General features: G+C 46.4%; 1 protein-coding gene across 1 annotated transcript in view; it reads right to left on the reverse strand.

The window, feature by feature from the left end:
* TMEFF2 (transmembrane protein with EGF like and two follistatin like domains 2) overlaps positions 1-14,198 on the reverse strand; it is a 133,278-nt gene extending 119,080 nt beyond the window's left edge. The window contains exons 1-4 of the mRNA XM_074872739.1: positions 13,918-14,198; positions 12,420-12,529; positions 6,255-6,384; positions 3,433-3,459 (exon numbers count right to left, since the gene is read on the reverse strand). Coding sequence (XP_074728840.1) covers positions 3,433-3,459; positions 6,255-6,384; positions 12,420-12,529; positions 13,918-14,095 — 445 coding nt within the window. The 5' untranslated portion in view covers positions 14,096-14,198. The remainder of the gene's footprint in view (positions 1-3,432; positions 3,460-6,254; positions 6,385-12,419; positions 12,530-13,917) is intronic.
* Between the last annotated feature and the right edge of the window lie 327 nt (positions 14,199-14,525).

The raw sequence follows: 14,525 nt of genomic DNA on the forward strand, positions 1-14,525 counted from the left end.
ACACAGAAACGGCTCTTGATTCTGCATTTTTAGTCTTCATTTACAGGGGAAAATGTCTTCTGCAGTAAGGAACTTGAACACCTACTGTTCTTACCCATTTACTGGATATCCCCAAAAGTGCCTGCTGAAGGCTCAGTAATCAAATGAGATTAAGACTTCCCCATCACTTTAAAATAAGGGGACTTTTGTACGCTATTGCTGCATTAAAAAAAAGGATTAAAATCACCTCTGGAAAGCCCTCAAGATCTTTGAAGTGCTAAGAAGCTGGGACGTCTGTGATCCCAGCATCCCTGACAGGAAAGCAGAAAACCCCGAATTCCAGATAATAAATTGAGAAGACTTCTCTGCAAAAACCAAGGTGGTTCCAAAAACACATGGAAGAGAAACATGGCAGGCAAAACATGGCCCCTGGTTGTCCTGTTCCTGCTCTGTCCAGTTTCCTAAGAAAATGAGGCTTGTGTGACCCACACTGTGTGTTTGTGTATGTCTGGCCACTGCACCAACCCCTTTCCAGCAATTTCTGAACCCTTAACCAATTATAATTTCATGTGACAAGAGATCCATTGAGGGAGAAACAGTACTGAGAGCTGAACTGGTGTCAGTCATGGGGGAAACCACCTCAAAGCAAGAAACTTGCCATGTTCTAAGAACCTGAAAAACATGATGTCCTCTACTAGTCCACAATTTGAGTTAATTTCCTATTAGATGTGTACCTTATCAGACCAAGGAAATCCAACCACAAGATAAAACTCTGTTGCAAAGCTGGTTCCCTCATCTCACAGCTTGCGGAGTGATACACAAAACCACTAAGGGAACCCATGAGAATAATATGGAGAGACTCTGGTAAGAAGCAACATCCTTTTCTACCTACGAGTGTTGAAAGGTAGAGATTCCTGCTGCTAAGGACAGTTCTCAGCAATTCAGACTGAAGAATCGGCCCTTACACATGTCTTCAAGAAGTCCATCCACTCTGTCTTTTTAACCAAAGCCTCTTAATCTTGCACACAGCAGCCCCTCAGGGCTCCCAGCCTGGGTCTCCCTGGCTGCAAGGAACCTCCCAAAGACAGACCACAACAGCCACACAAACCTGAGTCTTGCCAGAAAGTCTGCCAGCTCTGAAAAACACAACATATATAGACGCAACACAGAGCAAACAGCAATGCTGTGCGAGCCTGTGTCCTGCCAGCACTTTGATGGCAACAAGAAATGCGGCAAATCACCAAGAGAATGGCTGTTCCTAGGGGCTCCTAGCGTCCAAGACACCTCAGGGACCTCACTGCAAATACCTACAGCATCCAGCACAGCCCCATTCTGCTGATTTAGGCAGAGGTATGGCCAGCTGGGAGGGTCCCTATGGCTGTAGTTTTGCAAAAAATTATGCTGGATTGGTTAACAGTTTGTAAACCTAGGCTGCTTGAAGAAGCATAAGAAAGGAAAACTTTCACAGAAGCAGAAAACACACAAGATTGCCTAAGACCTCAGGCTTCTCATAGAAAAACATCCCACTCATGATTGTTGGAGTGGATTTTACAAGACTTACTGTGATGACATCGAAAATTTATTACAGCTTTTACAACAAGAGCGCGTCTAGTAAAGAGTGATGTAGTGACAACATTTACTTGGCTGGATTTAGCTTCTTAGGGCACATAAATATACTTTTGTACTTTAAGAACAGCCGTAGCTGCCTACTAAATCTTGAATAATACAAGGCAGCTTTGTAGACCTTTAAACACACGCACCAACTTGGTTCTGTCTCCTTCACAAATCTGCTTCCTTACGATCTTGCCCAGTCAGTCCCCAAGGTCCTGTTCTGATCGTCTTTTGTCAACTTTAGCTTTTAAAATGAAACTGTTTGGAAATCATGTTTTTAAATTCCTATGCTTTTTGAGTATGGAATTCATTACTTTTAGAAAGTGGCCAAGTTTGTTTCCCCGCCTCCCCACTTATAAAACAAACTGGAAACCTTATGTGTTTTCCTTCGTACGTGCACGATGAATTTCGTTCAACTTCATTCAAAAACTGATTGACCATATGTGTGAAAACCCCATCACCATCATAAATACAAAATTAATTGTAGATTTCTGTTAGGCACTGAATAAGGAATTTCTTCGGTGTAACAGTTTAAAAAGACAATTTAAAAGGACATTAGAGTAAAACAGGAATAGCTGGACAAAACTTTTGAAAACAAACAGCAATATTTTAGGTTATAGTTTCTGGGAAACCAGATTTGAAGCATGTTAATGCGTCCTGATTTCCAGAAAGCAGAATGAGTCCAATATTGGAAAATTAGGTCCCTCGCAAGCGCCTCATGCTCATGTTGTTGACCATAGGTAAAAATAATACTTTACCTACACACTGCACTAATATTCTGGTTACCAAAACTACACAAGGACTAGGTGATATTTTACCAAATAATGGGACTGTATTTGAAAAACCTGAATCCAACCAGGACCAGGCATAAAACTAGGTAAGAGCCCAGACCTGCTGTCCATGTCTTATGCAGAAAGCTGGCTCAGCTCCTGGTGGCTGGCGCAGCCAGAGGAGCCCAGCGGCATCCCAGCCTGATGCTGACCTCACCCTTCTCCTGCTATGGGGCTCCTAGAGCTTACCTAGGGGGCTTGGGCAGAAATGAGGGTAATTTTTAAGGACAACCTTCCACAGCAACCCAAACTAGCCCTGGCCCTCCTAGTTCCCAGAGAAGCCTGACCCACCAGCCCCAGCATTCAAGTAGCTCCCAAAAGTCATGTTCCCTGACCCAAGGCAGGTCACTATCCAGGCCCAACACTTCTACTTCCAAGAAGGATCAGTCTCAACCCTTAGGACCAGTGTTAAACCAGCAAACCCATAAATGACTGCACCTAAGAAATAAAAAAAACAACCCCAAACTTAAATGCAAGTTTGCCTACACTTTACAGTATCCCCTGTATGCAGCAAATGGTTTGGACTGTTTCCATGTTCATTTTTGCTGCTGCTGTTCTTATAAAAACATTGTTCCTTCCCTGTGGCATTTCTTCATATCTTTGAAAGAATGCTCTCTGTTACCACAAAATATTTGGCTTGAATCCTCCAGTGAGGAAGAGCCAAGGGTTTGGCTCATGTTTTAAAAACAGAAGAAATATTACTCTAAACATAAAACAAATGAGTGCAATTGTAACAGTAGATGGAGATAGAGCTCCTAGCACAACCTATGAATAATTCCAAGTCCTATTAGGAGTAACACAGCTTTCTGAGTTTCCCTAGAAAACACCCTGTCATTGTTAGGTTCCAGCTTGACTAAAATGCAAAATATCACTTTTTTTCAGAGAAAAAGCTAAACGAAAAACAGTATGCAGTGTAACAACTAAACTGCAAAGCATATCCACTTACAATCTGAAATTGTGAAAGACAATGTGTGTACACATAAGCACAGAGACGATAAAAGATGACTCTTACCTCCGTCCCCAGATCCTGAGCCAGCATCTGAGAAAAGAACAGAAAGAAATTTATATTCATGTGCTACAGTATGTCCTCTAAGCATGCAAAGCAAGACTGTTAAGTGTATTGCAGTGTACCTTATGTTTGATGTCATTCCTGGGTAAATTATAGAGATCTAATCTGAACATAGTTCACTCAAACCATCTTTCTCATGTCTCAACTCTTTTTCTTTAAAGTCTCTATGTCAGACTAAAATAACATAAGCCCTGGAGTGCTGTAATGTCCTCATAAGCCTCTGCCTCGTTTTGTTGTACTGCGAGTGACAAAGCTTCCCTGCCCCCCCCCCCCCCCCAACAGTTGTGCAAAGTTACTTCACTTGGCCACTACTAAACCCTCACCATCAAAGAGAATTTTTTAAACCCATTTGTTTGAGGCCATACCAACTGAAAATTCATGTCATTATCTTTACAAGACAGTGACATCTCATTAGATCATAACTAGTTGGAATAAACCATTAAAATTATTATTATTCTAAGTCTTTAGATAAATTATTTTTCTCAAGGTTATTGATGAGTTTCAAAACAGATTGATTTATCTTTATTTTTCTTCTGGTAGATGTTTTGTTGGCTGGAACGACGAGAGTCACAAATTCAGAAAGCGCAGCATCACAAAATTGCCAAGCCTGGAGCTTCATTATGAAACTTTCTAGGCAAGGCAAAGCACAGAACTGCACACACATGTAGGGTTACCAAAAATAATCCGTAAGAGGAGTTTCTTTTTCTGGGAAGGGAGGGCAGTTGTTGTCCCATCCTCCCCCTTAGTGGAGGGGTTATCCATTTATCAACATCAAGATTAATAGAAAGAGTTTGGAAAGGCTGCTTTGGGATCCAATTACCCTATGAACTGTTAGATCTAATTTACTGATATAGCAAGGTCTGGTGGCTTGTACACGCCATCGTTGCTCCAAATTAAGAAAAAGGAAAATCTTTATTTAAATAAACCTGTCACAAGAATGGCTTAAAATGGTAGCATAGGACAGATGCGAAAGGGGGCTGGAAAATAGAACAGAAAATGATGGCATTTTCCCAGTGACCATCTCCTGCATTTTCCTGATCTGATTTTCTGTCCTGATGCTCCTTCCCAAATGGGCAACTGAGGAAAGAGGAAAGCAAGGGGTCTTCCTTACAATGCCCTCATGGCTCTGGGAAGCACTGCTTTTCCAGGTGTGCCAGGTCTCCCCAGCACAGAGAAGGAAACAAATGCCTGCTGGCACCTGCTTCCCACAATGAACTACCATGTTCTCTGGCTCTTTGGAGGAAAAGGACCTCATGTCTCTCCTCCTGCCCCTACCTGACGATGCCCACACCCCTGCCAGTCACGGCCAGGGGTGCTGCTCACCGCTGGACCTCCCAGCAGCCCAGGTCTCTGCTGGGGGTCCTGTGCACCCTCTCTCTGCCCCCTTCCACAGGGAAAACCTGAGGTACATGGCTGCTCCCTTCTATGCTGAGCCTCCTCCTTGGGAAAAGGAAAAAGAGGCCAAAGGTCAAGACATCAGGAAAGCCCCTTTTTTTTCTTCTCCTTCTCTGTTTCTGAAATCCACAATGTGTTTCAGAGAGAATGCTTCCAACATGGTCATTGCCAGTAGGCGAGCAAGTTTAAGAAAAGATGTAGCAACACACTACAATTATCCCTTTAGTCAAAAAGTTTGAACCAAAAAAGACCAGTTGCTGTGCTGAGAGAATTTACTAAGTTGAACAAATGCTATGCCACAATAGGCTTTGTCAGTCTGAGCTCCATTTAATACCAATTTATAGACAAAAAAATTGCGGCATGTGTTTTTTCCCCTCTTGAAAATTGTCAGGTAACAGCTTCAGAGAGGAACCACATTTCCAGGGGAAGAAGTTTATTTTCTCTCAGGTGTACAAAACACAAAATTACGGCACTGCAAAAAGTTTGTCTAATGCACTTTTTATTGACTCCTCCATCCTCAGCCAAGAAAACTTATGCTTTAAGTTTAAAGAACTCTCAAGAACAAAGACTTACTCCTCCTGCTCTTTTCAAGTTAACTGCACTGCCCACCTCTAACAGATACTGAGCACAAAAGAAAAAACATCAAGAACTCCTGCACATAAGCAACTCAGTTTTCCTGAGTGATTTTGCACATTCACCTTTCTAGCTGTTTCATAAAAGCAGATACAAATAGCTCACAATGCTCAGAGTTAAGCAAAGACGTCTCAAATGCCAGTTGGTTTTCACATATGTTCTTTAATGAATTCTTCCAACGAGTCCAGAAAAAAAAAAAACCCTGTTGCACAGACTTGTCCGTTAAGTGGGTTTTGGGCCAAATCTTCAGTTGGTATAAACTGGAAGAGCTCATTACAACCAGTGGTCTATTGAATCATACCAGCTGGGAATCTGGCCCTACATGCATAAGGAAAAACCTAAGAAACTGGATTGCAGGCACTAATACTCCAGTTCTATCTCTCCAGATTATGGAGAGGTTTGTGGTAATCCAGATGCCCATTTATCAGACATCTGCTCATTTAATCTGCTTCCAGTTACTTGTGGTAACAGCTCAGAAGTTTATGCAGTGCACAGGATGGTCAGGGGCATAAGATACGTATTAAAAACAGAAATCAACTTCCGTGCTGCACTCTTCAAAACAGTGTCAAGGTAGACTGTGAGCCTATGCTAAATTAGTTACTTGAAAGGGAAGGATGGCAGCAAGTTCTCACGCAAAGAATTCAAAGCAGGGATTCAAACGGCTTTTGCCATCCACAGGTTATTTCATTCGGGGGCATGGCAAGGTCCGCATGCAGCCTGGAGTGCGTTATACGTACCAGTCGCACACGACCCTTCGGACACCAGGAGTATTTCGCTCTGCTGCTTGCAGGCAGCCTGTTTCAAGTAGCATTCATTCTGGTAAGTGTCGCCGTTGGAGCCGCACACGGGCACGTAGTCATTGTTACACTGGTGGGAATGGACAGAGAGCAGCAGCGTTAGTCACACCAGCGGGGTGGCACAGCATCCATTTGGGTGCCCCTCCCGCCCCCTTCCAGTATTAAAACCCTAGGAAAACAACTGAGAGGGAGCCGCCGACCCTCCTCTTCACCTTTACAGCTACCAGGGGAGAGGAAGGGGGGATTTTTAAAAAGATAACCTGAATGGGCAAAGCATTCAATAACTGCTCCCGGGAAAGCCTCTGCCTGGGAGAGCAAGGTGGGGGCATTCCCGGGGAAGGCATAGGGGCAAGGCAAACAGCTCCTCACATCTGCAATAGCAGCTCACGTGTTTCCACTCGATGGCTACAGACAAATTGTAACAAACAGGCTCGCTCTTCCTCTCCTCCTGCACATACACACACACCCTCACTGCTACGGAGACAGCCGTTTGCATACACAGAAGCGTCTGCCTGTGCGTGTATAACTCTCTAAGTTCTTAGCTATAATTAGAACTGATTGGACAGAGGGAAATGATTTCTGAGAGACCTAAGATCAAAACCTATCCCTCTTTCTGCATAGACATTTCTGTTCCCAGTGAGCTGCAGCTGGGATGCTCTACGAAGGTCCAAGCTCTCCTCGCAGTGGCCAGCGGGCAGGAGCAGCAGCACCGCAGCCATCTCGCCAAGGAGCACAGAAGTTACTCGTCGCACCACGCACCCCGCCTTCGGCTCAAACTCCTGCTCAGCTCTGCAAACGACCCGCTTTGTTCTTTCTATCACTGAAAGACAGCTTTGCCCTCTCTTGTTCATTTTAATAAAAATAATTCCATTTTATATTGAAAATTAGGCAACCTACCGGGTGCAGTTATCGTAAGATAATCACACTCGGAGGCTTAGAAATACTTGGATGTACCCTGTACATGGTAATTATACCAGGGATATGATTATCTCATGATTACCGTACTCCTGGTATGCCTCATTGTTTAATTATAACAAATGGAATGATCACAATTATTATTTACAAATTCTCACCTCTGCTTAAATCCAAGTAAAAATTAAAAAGAAATCATACTTCCTATTTAGCTGTATTATGCCACAAAGTGTCTGAGGTGTGTTCGTCAGGCACAATGTAAAATGCAGGACTGAAATCCCTAGGATACAAACATCAAATATGCTTCGAAGTGAATGACTACAGAAGTGATTAACACAAACAATTGCATAGATTGCGTTAATTGCAGGCCTCCACACAGAGCAGCTGCCAAGAAATTATTCATAGTTGGTCAGAGTGACATTTTGATTGGGCCAAATCAAATGACATTTTCCTTATGCATTGTATTTTCTTAAATCTTCCCAAGCTGCTGCCCACCCTCAGCGCTCTCTTCCTTTGGAACAAGAAAACAAACCAGCAGCCACAACAGTAGAAATCCTCTCCTTTCGCTCCTAACAAAAGGCTCCTCCACGCAGAGATTTTAAATAGTTGATTAAAAAGTGTTTCTACGCTATTTTCACCATTATGTTCCAAATCTGAGCAATGTTTCACACAGAAAATGCCAACCTCATCCAGAAGCTCAACAGCAATTGCTAGAGGCTGATCTGGAATACTTAACTGGACAATTAACACGATCATGTAAAAATTTTTAACGCATGAAGGATCAAATCACGCTTGCTTTAGACATACTATCTGCTTGTCACCCATGGGACTTTTTGCCAGAGTAATCTGTGAAGGATTTGGCCCAAAGTGTCTCAAGAGGCTCTGTTACATGTAGAAACAATGTTGAATCCTGTTCCCAAGAAAGGCAGTGGCAAACTCTCTGCTGGTTTTGCCCAGAGCAAGGGACGATCTTTTACACTGACTCAGCTGCAAATCTGAAAGGCCAGACGGCCCTACATTAACCGCATACAGCATCGAGAGTGAAATCCTGATCCACAGAAACGAGTGCCAGAGCTGCTATGATCTAGGCTGGAACTTCTTCCAAAGCCTGGCAATTTTAAAATGCATTTGAGAGACACCAGGGCCCCAGGAAGGATTAACTCTTCTGGCAGAAGTTTCCTCATCTCTTCTGTGGCTCCTGCCACACTCAAACTTGGCTTTGGCCAGTGGAGGTGGCGGGTACTACATGATGAGCACAGGTGATGCATCCTTTTCTCTCTCAAACTGTGCTGGTCAAAGATGTATTTCTTCATCTGCTGCCTACTTTTCCCATCACTGTCTTTGGACAACTAGTATTCTGATGGAAAAGGCAGGAGTCACAAGGAACAAAAGAAGTGAGATCTTCCAGATGGATCCTGCCTTGGCTTTGAGCTGGGATTGCTCTGAAAGCGACCAGGAAACCGTAGTAAAGTTACCCAGGAAAGGAAACAAGACCACCAATGAGAAGGTTGTGATGCTAGCCACCAGGTTACTCCTAATTCGCTAGAGTTAGACTCTTGTACTTGACCATGCTGAATCCAGTACTCGCAGCTCTTCATGGTCATAAAATACTTCTTGCTAATACTAGAAAATATTAGACATTGTCAGTTTCCTCAGTCTAGTGACATATTTTTGGCATTGGTTTAGGGTTCAATAGACCAAGCCCTAGATGTGGGAATGATTCTCCACCCCTCAAGTAAGGACTGATCAAGCACTCGGTGAAATCCATAGCAAAACTCCCACTAAAACCAGCAGCATAGTTCCATTCTGTCCATTCCCTCTATACATTCACGTTTTTAAAATACAGCTGTAGAGCAGGGAAACGGACTTACCCAGTTCAGCCCAGTATCCATCAAAGGCTGCCTTCCTCAACACTACCAGCCTCGAGTGTCCACTGTCACAGCCAGGGACAAACCAGCTTTGCAAGTGTTGGGGTCAGTGCTGGGCATAAGGTTTGTTTTCTAAAGAAAATAGCAACTTGTGTAACTCCTCCTCCTGGTAACACTGTTAAAGGTTTTGACCTCCTCCTACTCTCATGGATTAACTACTCCCAAAACGCCACCTATGTCTTGAACCAAGTAGCACAAAAATATATTCTGGAAATACAACCTAAAGCTGCAAGTTGGCCAGGTGATGTTCCAGCTCCACAAACACGGAAGCATGTGAGGGATTCAACACGCATGAAAACAGGACTCCTTCCTCACATAAAGAACAGTGAATGTCCACAATCTTGGTGACTAAAGAGAAAAGATATGAAACATTGCTGGAAATACCCTAGTATATTTTTGGATACGTTCATGAAATTTAAGAGGGAAGAGAACCCAGGCTGCCAGACCTATGGCTTTGGGCAGACTGGGGTACAGATCCCAGCAAGCCATGCCTCCAGCCACATGCCCACTGGCACAGCTCTGCACCTTCTGGTGGAGTTTGCACAGTGCAGGGAGGGGAGGGGTGGTGGTACCCCCATGCTCAGCCCCACTGCTGGAGCCAGCACGGGCCCAGTGCCCTCCCTCCCTGCCGGCACCAAGGTCTGGGCTTGCCCTGAGCAGGGGACAGGTCTGCATTTACTGATCAGAGTGGGACACGGTGTTTTCCAATGCAATACATGTCTCATCGTAAGGAGTCATTGAATGGGCTCTCATTTTGCAGCATAGCCCTACGAGAGAGCCAACCAATATGAATCCCTTTCTCAGCACATGCCTGCTGGCTCTCCAGGGATCGAAGCCTAACTCAGGTGTTCCAGAGCAGTCTGATCATATTTGCCCTTTCAAATAAAAAATAAATTAATTTTAACTCTGCTTGGACAGACATGATGCATCTGTGATTCTGTTTTGAAAAAACCCAAACTGAGATTGCAGCAGCCCTGTGCTCCCCACTTCTGCCTCTCCCAGCCCCTCAAGACACAGGCTGGCCAGCCCAGGACTTTTCAACAGTACAGAGGCAAAATTAGCTTTCCAGCCCTGTCTATTCTCTCAAGCTGCAGTTAAAGCCCCTGGCAAATTCTGGAGCAAACATAAAAAGTAATTATAGTGATGAGGAGTCTGCTATTGATTTGCTCACTATCACCCCAGAGAGCTGTCACTGAAACAGGGGACCTGAATTCTGATGGAGGACCCCCTTACTCATGACATAAATTACCTGGCCGGCTCTGGCTTACTCGGCCAGCCTCAGACTCCGCGCTAGAAATTAATTTTCTACTCTGGTGGTGTATCTTTGGGCTTGTCACATTGTCCACTGATGTTGCAAGAGAAGCTAACATCCCCCCAAGCTCTGCCTGTATCAAAGCGGATGCGTCTGACTACAGAAGCCCCCGGCACCACACCGCCCTTCGCAGCACTGGCACAGGATCAGCCACAGGTAATTTGCCCTCCAAGGTCACAGTCAGCCCTGCGGCTCCACGGAGGGCTCAAATCAAGATAAAGAGCTCCAAGTGTTTACAGGGCCTGATCCAAAGGCCACTGAAACCAAAGATTACTGCTGATTTCAACCCATTTATTAGTGATCTGGCCCACAGTGCCCAGCTCATTCTTTCGATCTCATTTACATATTCACATACTAATTATCTGATTTCCTTAAATCTGTTTCAGCTGCCCCCTACAGAACTGCTCAACTCAACATATATATAGCATTCACCTCTCAAAGAGGAGACAACACGGCCCAGAGAGGTTTACTTAGCTTCATTTACCATGAATCACCAGGGACCAGCATCCTACCTTGGGAAAACAGCACTTCCAATGCCTTCTTCCCTGTCGATAGCAGCCTCTGAGTTTGCTCCTTCTAGGCTATGAGTCTACCACGTTATGCCAAACGGCGACACCTAACTGGGACAAAAGACAAGACCCAAGCGTTCTCTGTGGCTGCTCTAACTTCCCAATGCTCACAGCACATCTGCCCTAGCTTACCATCAGGCAATGGGACAAGTCACAGACGTTCCACTGCATTACAGATTTTTCTTAGAAAGAGAAAACAGACCAACCCTTAAATCACTGCACATGCTGAGCCAAGGCAAATGCTCAAAACAGCATTCTCACATCGAATTTCTGATTGCACGCAAACTAGAAATAGAATTTAAAAAAAACCCATGGTCAATATGAATTCTCTTCCAAAGTGGGAAACACGAGCACTTCATCAAACAACTGTCTTATTACAGAAAACGCCTTCTTTGTTTTAAATGAAGGAATTTATCACTCAGGTTTTTTTCTCCAAAGACACATTTGGCTCTAGAAATATAAACGATACTTGTCATGCTTCAAAGCAAATAGTCTATCAAAGCTCAATAATAAATTAATCATTACAGATGTGCACAATCTTGAACTGTGCACTATTTGGCCTGCTTTACTCTAAACATTCAAATCAGTGTTACAAGTTCCACAACTTCACAGATCCACATTAAAATGCAAGAAACCAGAGAGGCATAAACATACATACAACACGTGCTGGTACATGCTTAAAACCCCTTTAATTTGTCCAGTTTTTATTCAGGTCATTATGTAAAGCACAGCTGTTTTGTGAGTTGGCTAAAACATATTAAATGGAATCCTTCATAATGAAATCGTCTGACTTTGAGAATGCCTGAGGTTTAGATGTAGCTGCAAGAAGGAGAGACAAGAAATAGAAGGAAAAACCCCTACGACTCAGTAATAGCACCCCTAAAACTCTATAAAACCTAAAGGAAGCTCCATGATTTTGGAACAGAGGGATTGCTCCTTAATCTGATCAGCTGGGCAGATAAACAGGCAGAAGCATTGTCACTATGCAGCCCTTCCTGAAAATATTGCATAAGCACATTACAGATCCATTTCTTTAACTAGATCAGAACTCCGAATACAATAAGCCATGATCTGTATCAGAAATGAATTTAGAAAGGACTCTAAATCCTTGTTAAAAGGGCAGAGACAAAAAATAAGAAATGCACAACCTGAAACCACAGACCTGAAGGGACATTTAAAGCCACAGCATCTGCATTTTCCCAGAGAAACTTATGTCTTCTTGACACCAGTTGGTTTTCCTGCCAGCTTTTACACATGCTGCCAGGTTTTCCCTCTAACTTGTCTGCACGTAGAGAAATAAATTGCCAAGTGATAGGTTATAAAGGGAGATCCTTGATTTGTATTCTCATTAGTGAATTAGAGAATGAAATATCAATCTTCTTACCTTGAACTGACAGACACAAGTCACACTGTCTCCAATCCTTAAACACTCCCCATCAAATTTACAGGTATTGGTGTCGCAGAGAAAGAGATCATTTTCTCTGTCATCGTAACCTCAAATGTAAAGAGGGAAAAAAAAAAAAAAAAGATGTCAGCTTTGGTCTAGCGAGAGGAACAACACAGGATGATTGCATTTTAATGCACACAGCACAATAACCTTGTTGATGAAACGATAGAGTCCAGATTTTCTCTTGTCCTTCCCTGCCCTCAGTTTTCCACTTTTTCTCTTGTTTCTCCCTCAGTCTCTCTCTTAGTCCTTATTCCCCACTACCTCACACACTTTTTTGTCTATTTCACAGACTCTGTTTCCTCAAAAGTGACCCGGTAATTATGCTATTTCATGGCTCTGGGTTGGAAATGTCATCAACTTATCCCCATCCGAGCGCAAATCTGTTGGACAAAAGTCCAAATTGGAATTTCTCCAGCCCGTGATGCAACAAAGCCCCCAGTAATAAAGACAAACACGCTGTGTGTTTTCCGTGATGGTCTGCCTGATCCCAATGAAGATTGATCACCTCTAAGTTAACAGGAGAAGTGCCAGGTTCCCCACAAGCCGCTGAGTGAACCTAGCTCTTTGCCTTCATTTTCTCCAGGAAAAACCAACAGATCTGACTGAAGATTCAGTTCACGAATACAAGCATGAATTTCAGATTTCGCTAGCTGACTTCCCACTCCAACAGCGTGCAGCAAGGTATTAAACAAAAAAGCTATATCAGACTCCAAACCCATTAAGATCTAAATCCATCGATTCTTTTTTTTTTTTTTGAAAAAGCATCCGAGCGCTCTTAACCATATCGCTACACGTTCAAAATGAAGAGCTTACGGTGGAAATTCCGCCGTGATCTCACGTATTCTGTGCGATGCCCACGTTACCCCAAATAACGCCCTTTCCCGTGCAAGGCTATTACTGTCTAATTTCAGAATTACTTCACGTGCCGGAGCAGGGCCGGCTGCTGACCTACATAGGAAACTCATTAGAAAGGTCAGCCCGACTTTAAGGACCAGGCGGCGGGTTCCCGGCGCGGCGGTGTCCGTGCCCGGCTCGGTGCGCACGGACGCAGCCGCCCGCAGGCTGCGCACACGCGGCCCGGCTCCCCGCGGCCGCCCGCCGAGTTGCCCCGTTTACGCGCGGAGTTGCGCACTGGCGGGAGCCGAGCCGCTCCGCGCCGCGGGGGAGCCGCCCGCAGCCGCGGCGCTGCGCACCAGCTGAGGGCGCGGCCGCCGCGCCCGGCCCCGCGGAGCGGGGGACAGCGGGGCGCCCGGGGGCTGCGGCCACGCCGGGCAGGGCGGCGAGCCCCGACGCCCCGGACTTTCTGGCTCGTCTCTTGACGCGTATTCAGCGGGACGCGGCATCGCCCTCCGAAGTTGCCTCCCTCCCCCGCGCAACTTGGAGCGCCCGGCGGGGCACGGCGGGCCCGGGCGCGGGGCGCTGCGGGGCTTACCGGAGCAGTTCCAGCCGGTGGGCGTCTGGCAGTCGCTTAAGGAGGTAGGGAAGGCCGCCAGCTTGTCGGGGCGGGCGAGGACGAGCAGCACGGCGGGCAGCAGCAGCCAGCAGCAGCAGTCGCAGAGCGTCCAGCCGCCGCCGCACTGCCGGGGCGGGGAGGGCTCCCAGGGCACCATGACTTCCTAACTCAACTCTCCGGCGGCGGCGGCGGCGTGCCCCCCGGGCGGCGCGGCGGGCGGCAGGGACGGGCGGCGGGGCCGCTGGGCATCCCGGGGCCCCGGCCGGCGGCGGGTCAGCGAGCGGCGGCCGAGAGCGGGCGCGACGCTGGGGCGAGCGGCGGAGCCCGGCGGGGCGGCGCGGGGGTGCGGGCGGCGGCGGGGCGGGGAGCGGCTGCCATAGGGGCCGGGCGGCGGGGAGCGGGGGGAGGGCGCGGAGGGGCCGCCGCCGCGCAGCCGCCGCCGCCGCCGCCTGCCCCGCTCTGCCGCCCGCATCCCTCTGCGCGGGGGAAGCAGCAGGTCCCGGCCCGCCGCGTCACGTGCCGCCGCCGCGCCGCCCCCATTGGCCGAGCGGGATGCGGGGCCCGGCGGGCGGGGCCGCCGCTGCGCC

Source organism: Strix uralensis, chromosome 6 (assembly GCF_047716275.1).
Source record: "Strix uralensis isolate ZFMK-TIS-50842 chromosome 6, bStrUra1, whole genome shotgun sequence".
NCBI classification, from domain to species: Eukaryota; Metazoa; Chordata; class Aves; order Strigiformes; family Strigidae; genus Strix; species Strix uralensis.